Source organism: Pristiophorus japonicus, chromosome 13 (assembly GCF_044704955.1).
Source record: "Pristiophorus japonicus isolate sPriJap1 chromosome 13, sPriJap1.hap1, whole genome shotgun sequence".
NCBI classification, from domain to species: domain Eukaryota; kingdom Metazoa; phylum Chordata; class Chondrichthyes; family Pristiophoridae; genus Pristiophorus; species Pristiophorus japonicus.
The window spans coordinates 101,481,483-101,489,487 of NC_091989.1; the positions used below are offsets into that span (position 1 = coordinate 101,481,483).

An 8,005-nucleotide genomic window follows, 5' to 3' on the forward strand; every position below is an offset into this window, starting at 1 on the left:
GAAAGAGAGAGTGAGATAGAGAGAGGGAGAGAGAGGCTGACAGAGAGAGAAGGTGTCATGTATCTTACATTATTATATATAACTGTATCCTAACATGCTATACATGACTGTAATAAGATATGACCTGTAACCACCAGCATACCTTACCACCAGGGGTGTACTTGCAAGAGACAGGTGTATAAGGACAGATCTCAGGCAAGTGCAGCATTCCATAGCTGTGAAATAAAGGTGCAGGTCCAGAGTGACCTTGAATTCACTACATGCCTCGTGTGAATCTGTACTGAGGGGACAGGACTAAACAGTGGTGACGAGTTACGGGATTACAGAATCCACAGAATGGCGAACAACGGATCAGATGAAAAGTACAATGCGGGAGACAATTGGGAGGACTTTATAGAAAGGCTCCAGCAAAGCTTTGTAACCAAAGACTGGTTAGGCAACGATAAGGCAGACAAGAGAAGAGCCCATCTCTTGACCAGCTGTGGCTCGAAAACATACACTTTAATGAAGGATCTGTTAGCACCCGAGAAACCAGCAAGCAAGTCGTTTGAAGAATTGAGCACACTGGTAAGAGACCACCTGAAACCAGCGAGCAGCCTACACATGGCCAGACACAGGTTCTACAACTACAGACGCTGTGTGGGCCAGAGCATACCCGACTTCGTGGCGGAACTTCGGAGGTTGGCTAGTTTATGTGAGTTCTCCGATGAACTGAGGAGAGAAATGCTGAGAGACTTTTTCATTGAAGGAATAGGCCACGCAGGCATATTCCGAAAGCTCATAGAGACCAAGAACCTGAACTTAGAGGCAGCAGCACTGGTTGCACAGACATTCTAGGTAGGGGAAGAAGAAACGAGGTTGATTTACAATGCAGGTACGACAACTAACGAAATATCAGAACAAGAAGTTCACAGCACTAAACAAGCTGCTACCCCCACACACAGACAAAACCGGGAGAACAGGCTCTCGACAGCAGGCAGAAGCCATCAAGGGCCACAGGAACGGCCGTTCACACCTCATCAACCCACAATACGAGCAATCAACTACAAACTGAGAGAAGCTCAAGAGAGATCAGCCAGACGCAGCTCATTCTTTGGAAACACTTTAAACAATAGAACAGGTCTGTGCTGGAGGTGTGGGGATGGGTACTCGTCAAGGGGATGTCGATTTCAGCAGGCTGTTTGCAAAAATTGTGAATATACAGGGCATTTGGCCCGCATGTGCAAAAAAACGGCAGCTCGGCTGGTATACGAATCGGATGGGTCGGAAAGTGGACGAGAAGATAGTGGGGACAGTACCCGGGACACCGATGTACAGCGGGTCAACACGATCAATGGCCGCTGCTCCTACGACAGGACGCCTCCTATAATGATGAGGGTCCTACTCAATGGGATACATGTCAACTTGGAGCTGGATACGGGAGCGAGTCAATCTCTCATGGGCGCTCAACAATTTGAACAACTGTGGCCGCATAAAAGAGACAGACCAAAACTCACATGGGTCGACACCACACTAAGGACCTATACCAAAGAAATCGTACCAGTCCTCGGCAGCGCCATGCTCTCTGTCACACACAAAGGGACAGTGAACTGACTTCCCCTGTGGATTGTCCCCGGAGATCCCCCAGCACTGCTGGGGGGAAGCTGGCTGGCAAAACTAAACTGGAAATGGGATGATGTCCATGCCATGTCATTAGAGGAACGGACCTCCTGCTCAACAGTTATAAAGCGATTTGAACATCTCTTTCAGCCAGGTGTGGGCACTTTCTAAGGGGCCAAAGTCAAAATCTACACCACACAGGATGCTAGACCGGTCCATCACAAGGCCAGAGCTGTACCTTATGTGATGAGGGAAAAGATTGAACACGAACTAGACAGGCTTCTGTGGGAAGGCATTATATCACCTGTGGAATTTAGCGACTGGGCAAGTCCCATCGTCCCAGTCATGAAGTCTGATGGATCCGTACAAATCTGTGGGGACTACAAATCTACCATAAACAGAGTCTCCCTACAGGACCAGTACCCGCTGTCCAGAGCGGAGGACTTATTTGCCACATTGGCTGGAGGTAAACTTTTCTCAAAATTAGACCTCACATCTGCATATATGATGCAAGAATTGACCGAGGAATCCAAGCTACTCACCACCATCAACACACATCGAGGCCTTTTCATGTACAATCGATGCCCATTCGGCATCAGGTCGGCAGGTGCCATACTCCAGCGCAACATGGAGAGTCTGCTCAAGTCCATCCCGGGGACGGTTGTATTTCAAGACAACCATACTTATCACGGGCAGGGACACCGACTCCCATCTCCGTAATTTGGAGGAAGTACTCAAGTGGTTGGATCGGGTAGGCCTACGAGTCAAGAAATCCAAGTGCCTGTTTCTCGCACCCGAGGTTGAATTTTTGGGCAGAAGGATTGCCGCTGATGGAATCCGCCCAACAGAGTCCAAATCAGAAGCAATTCGCCTGGCACCCAGGCCCCGGAATGTCTCAGAACTGCGCGCCTTTCTCGGGCTACTCAATTACTTTGGGAACTTTATGCAGAACTTAAGCACACTGCTGGAGCCTCTCCACGTGCTACTTAGCAAGGGATGCGATTGGTTTTCGGGGGACGCCCAGGAACGTGCCTTCAATAAGGCATGCAACCTTCTGTGTTCCAACAGTGTTTTGACTTTCTTTGACCCAGGTAAAAAGCTAGTTCTCACATGCAATGCGTCAGCATATGGGGTCAGCTGCGTTTTGCAACATGTCAATAGTGCGGGCAAATTACAACCCATAGCTTATGCCTCCAGGTCACTTTCGCGGGCGGAGCGCGAGTACGGAATGGTAGAGAAGGAGGCGCTCGCGTGCGTATAAGGTGTCAAAAAGATGCACCAATACCTTTTCGGGGCCAAGTTCGCGTTAGAAACTGACCACAAGCCCCTCACGTCCCTCCTATCCGAGAGCAAGGCAATAAACGCCAACGCCTCGGCGCGAATTCAACGGTGGGCACTCATGCTGGCATCCTACGACTATACCATAAGACACAGACCAGGCACAGACAACTGTGCCGACGCACTCAGCAGGCTACCTCTGGCGACCACGGAAGGGTCTGACGAACAGGACTGTGAGATAGTCATGGCAATCAATGCCTTTGAGTCCACAGGTTCGCCCATGACGGCTCGCCAAATCAGAGCATGGACGGCCAGCGACCCCACGTTATCCTGAGTAAAAAGATGTGTCCTAACCGGTGACTGAGCAGAGGCTTGCGATGCCTTACCCAAGGAATTAAAACCCTTTCAGAGGCACATGCATGAGCTATCACTACAAGCAGACTGCCTGATGTGGGGCAGCCGAGTAGTCATGCCTCTGCGAGGCAGAGAGGCATTTGTCCGGGAGCTCCACCGCGAGCACCCAGGGATCATTCTCATGAAGGCCATAGCCAGATCCCAAGTCTGGTAGCCTGGTATTGACGGGGACTTGGAGCTCTGCGTCCGAAGGTGCACCGTTTGTGCCCAACTCAGCAATGCCCCCAGGGAGGCTCCACTGAGCCCCTGGCTCTGGCCTACCAAACCGTGGTCGCGGGTACACATAGACTATGCGGGCCCATAGTTGTAGATGCATTTTCAAAGTGGATCGAATGCATCATTTTAAACTCGAGCACAACTTCCACCACTGTGGAGAGCCTCGCAACCATGTTTGCAACGCACGGAATCCCTGACATATTGGTCAGTGACAATGGTCTGTGCTTCACCAGCGCAGAATTCCAAGACTTTATAATTAACCATGGCATAAATCACGTCAAGACGGCACCGTTCAAGCCGGCCTCCAACGGCCAGGCGGAGAGAGCAGTGCAAATCATTAAACAAGGCATGCTTAAAATCCAAGATCCCACGCTGCAGGGTCGCCTGTCGCGACTGCTGCTGGCATACAGATCTCGTCCGCACTCACTGACTGGGATCCCCCCCGCGCAACTGTTGATGAAAAGGACTTTAAAAACAAGGCTCTCATTAATCCTCCCAGACATGCACAAAATCGTTGAGGCAAAGCGCCGTAAGCTGACTGAGTACCATGAAAGAAATTCGAGGGGGAGATGGAATGAGATAGGGGACAAAGTGTTTGTACTCAACTACGGCAGGGGTCCCAAATGGCAAGGGAGGAAACAGGATACTGGTAGTACAAATGGACAATGGCAAAACCTGCCGGAGGCATGTAGACCAAGTCAAAAGCAGTTTTACCAATAACACTGCGGAACCAGAGACAGACTGCCATGTGGAACTCGCACCACACCTGGTGGACAGACAGAGGGAACAACCTGAGGAAAGGGCAATCCCAGCAGACAGCCCAGGCGAGTCAACAACAATCACACCATTGAAACAGACAGCCCAGATGAGATACCAGCAACCACACCCAAAGAAAAACAGACACCAAGGCAAACAACTGAACCACAACTCAGACGCTCCATGCGAGAGCGTAGACCACCTGAGAGACTGAACCTATAAAGACAATAAGACCTTGGGGGAGGGTGATGTCATGTATCTTACATTATTATATATAACTGTATCCTAACATGCTATACATGACTGTAATAAGATATGACCTGTAACCACCAGCATATCTTACCACCAGGGGTGCACTTGCAAGAGACAGGTATATAAGGACAGGTCTCAGGCAAGTGCAGCATTCCAGAGCTGTGAAATAAAGGTGCAGGTCCAGAGTGACCTTGACTTCACTACATGCCTCGTGTGAATCTGTACTGAGGGGACAGGACTAAACAGGAGGAGCGAGAGAGAGAGAGACAGAGAGTGAGAAGAGTGAGAGAGAGAAAGAGGGAGAGAGAGAGAGAGAGAATGAGGGTGAAAGAGAGAGTGTGAGAGAGTGTGAGACAGTGAGACACAAAGAGAGAGAGAGAGAGAGAGACAGAGACAGAGAGCGAGAGACAGAGAGAAAGAGTGACAGAAAGAGAGAGACAGAGAGAGATTGTGAGAGAGAAAGTCAGAAAGAGACAGACAGAGATAGAGCGAGAGATAAAGAGAGAGAGTGGGTGAGAGAGAGACAGTGTGAGAGAGGGGCAGAGAGTGAGACAGAGAGAGCAAGAGAGAGTGAGTGAGAGAGAGAGCGAGTGAGAGAGTGCGAGAGAGAGAGCGACAGAGAGAGAGAGACAGAGTGAGCTGGAGAGTGAGAGAGACTGAGAGACAGAGGGATAAAGAGAGTGAAAGTGAGAGCGCGAGAGAGAGTGGGAGAGAGAGAGATAGTGAAAGAGAGATAGAGGTTGAGTGAGATAGAGTGTGTGTGAGAGAGTGAGTTAGAGAGAGTGAGAGAGAGTGAGAGACTGAGAGAGAGTGAAAGGTTGAGAGAGAGAGTGAAAGTGAGAGACAGAGAGTGTGTGAGAGAGAAACAGAGTTTGAGAGAGAGAGAGAGAAACAGGGAGAGAGAGAGAGTGAGAGAGAGAGAGAGACGGAGAGAGAAATAGAGAGACAGAGAGCAAGAGACAGAGAGAGAGACAGTGAGAGAGAGAGAGCGAGAGAGTGAGAGAGCGAGAGAGTGAGAGAGAGAGTGAGAGTGAGAGTCAGAGAGTGTGTGTGAGAGAGAGAGACAGAGGGCGAGAGACAGAGAGAGATAAAGAGAGAGACAAAGAGCAAGAGATAGAGCATGAGACAATGAGAGAGATTGTGAGAGAGTGAGACAGAGAGAGACAGATAGAGAAAGAGAGAGTGAGATAGAGTGAGAGCGAGGGAGAGAGAGACTGACAGAGAGAGAAGGAGCAAGAGAGAGAGAGGAGCAGAGAATGCGAGAGTGTGAGAGAGTGAGAGCGAGAAAGAGGGAGAGAGAGAGAGAGAATGAGGGTGTGAGAGAGAGAGAGAGTGAGAGAGTGTGAGACAGTGAGACAGTGAGAGAGAGAGAGAGAGTGAGAGAGACAGAGACAGAGAGAGAGTGAGAGCAAATGAGAGAGAGAGAGAGTGGGAGAGAGAGAGACCCTGACAGAGAGGGAAAGTGAGAGAGAGAGCGAGAGTGAGAGAGAGTGAGGGAGAGAGTGAGAGAGAGAGAACGAGTGAGAGTGAGAAATAGGCAGATAGAGAGAGACAGCAAGAGAGAGTGCGAGATTGATAGAGAGAGGGTGAGAAAGAGAGAGTGCGAGTGAGAGGGAGAGATAGAGAGAGTGAGAGAGTGAGTGAAAGAGACAGATCGAGAGTGAGTGAGAGAGAGAGAGAGTAAGAGAGAGAAGAAAGAGTGAGAGAGAGTGGGAGACGAAGAGAAAGTGTGAGAGAGTGAGAGAGAGGAAGCCCAAGAGAAAGAGTGTGAGCCAGTGAGAGAAAGAGAGAGAGTGAGAGAGACAGATCGAGAGTGAGTGCTAGAGAGAGAGTGAGAAAGAATGCGAGGGAGAGGGAGCCCAAGAGAGAGAGTGTAAGCCAGTGAGAGAAAGAGAGAGAGAGAGTGTGAGAGAGAAAGAGAGAGACAGAGAGAAAGAGAGACAGAGAGAGAGAGTTAGTGAAAGAGATTGTGAGAGAGAGACAGAGACAGAGACAGAGAGAGAGACAGAGAGAGAGAGTGAGTGAGTGAGAGAGAGAGCGAGGCAGAGCGAAAGTGTGTGTGTTTGAGAGAGAGATAGAGAGAGAGAGTGTGTGACAGAGAGAGAGAGAGAGGGAGATAACGAGTGAGAGAGAGTGAGAGAGCGAGAGACAGTGTGTGAGAGAGACAGAGGGGTTGAGAGAGAGAGAGAGAGAGAGAGAGATCGAGAGAGAGAAAGAAAGAGAGAAAGCGAGAGAGACAGTGAGAGACATTGTGAGAGATAGAGAAAGAAAGAGACAGACAGAGAGAAAGAGTGAGAGAGAAAGTGAGTGAAAGCGAGAGTGAGAGAGAGATTGAGAGAGTGAGAGAGAGTGAGAGAGAGAGTGAGGGACAGTATGAGAGGGAGAGAGAGAGAGACAGAGAGAGAGAGAGTGTGTGTGAGAGAGACAGGGAGAGAGAGAGAGAGTGAGAGAGTGAGAGTGTGAGAGAGTGAGAGAAACAGGCACACAGAGAGTGAGAGTGAGAGAGAGTGAGACTGAGAGTGAGAGAAACAGGCACAGAGAGTGAGAGTGAGAGAGAGTGAGAGAGAGAGAGTGTGAGAGAGTGAGAGTGAGAAATGTGGAGAGAGTGAGAGTGTGAGAGAGAGAGCGAGAGACACAGTGAGAGAGAGAGTGAGAGGGAATGAGACAGAGCGAGAGAGAGAGGGAGTCAGAGAGAGTGAGAGAGATTAAGAGAGGGTGAGAGAATGAGTGAGAGTGTGAAAGAGGGAGAATAAGAGAGAGAGAAAGTGAGAGAGAGAGTGAGGGAGACAGAGTGAGGGAGACAGAGAGAGAGTGTGAGAAAGTGAGACAGTGACAGAAAGCGAGAGAGTGAGAGAGAGAGATTGAGAGAGAGTAAGAGAGAGAGAATGAGAGAAAGAGTGAGAGAGAGTGAGAGAGCGAGATAGAGAGAGAAAGACAGAGAGAGTTTGTGAGAGAGAGATACACAGAGAGACTGAGAGAGGGAGAGACAGTGAGAGAGAGAGTGAGAGTGTGTGTGTGAGTGTTAGAGGGAGAGAGAGATAGAGAGAGAGAGAGGCAGAGAGAGAGAGTGAGAAAGAGAGAGATAGAGAGTGAGAGAGATAGAGAGTGAGAGAGACACAGAGACAGAGAGAGAGACGGAGCAAGTGAGAGAGAGTGAGAGAGAGAGTGTGGGAGAGAGAGAAAGTGAGAGAGATGGTGAGAGACATAGAGTCTGAGAGAGCATTTGTGAGAGAGTGAGAGAGAGACTGAGAGAGAGTGAGAGGTTGAGAGAGAGAGTGAGAGAAAGTGAGAGAGAGAGAAACAGACAATGTGTGTGAGAGAGAGAAAGACGTCGAGAGAGCGAGAGACAGAGAGGAAGAGAGACAGAGAGAGAGGGAGAGAATAAGACAGATTGTGAGAGAGAGAGAGAGAGACATAGAGAGACAAACAGAGAGCGGCAGAGAGAGATAGAGAGCGAGAGAGAGGGAGAGAGATACTGACAGAGAGAGAG

General features: G+C 49.6%; 1 protein-coding gene across 1 annotated transcript in view; it reads right to left on the reverse strand.

The window, feature by feature from the left end:
* Window positions 1-2,280, reverse strand: part of LOC139278155 (soluble guanylate cyclase 88E-like) — a 120,361-nt gene extending 118,081 nt beyond the window's left edge. The window contains exon 1 of the mRNA XM_070896811.1: window positions 2,142-2,280. Coding sequence (XP_070752912.1) covers window positions 2,142-2,280 — 139 coding nt within the window. The remainder of the gene's footprint in view (window positions 1-2,141) is intronic.
* Window positions 2,281-8,005: the final 5,725 nt, after the last annotated feature.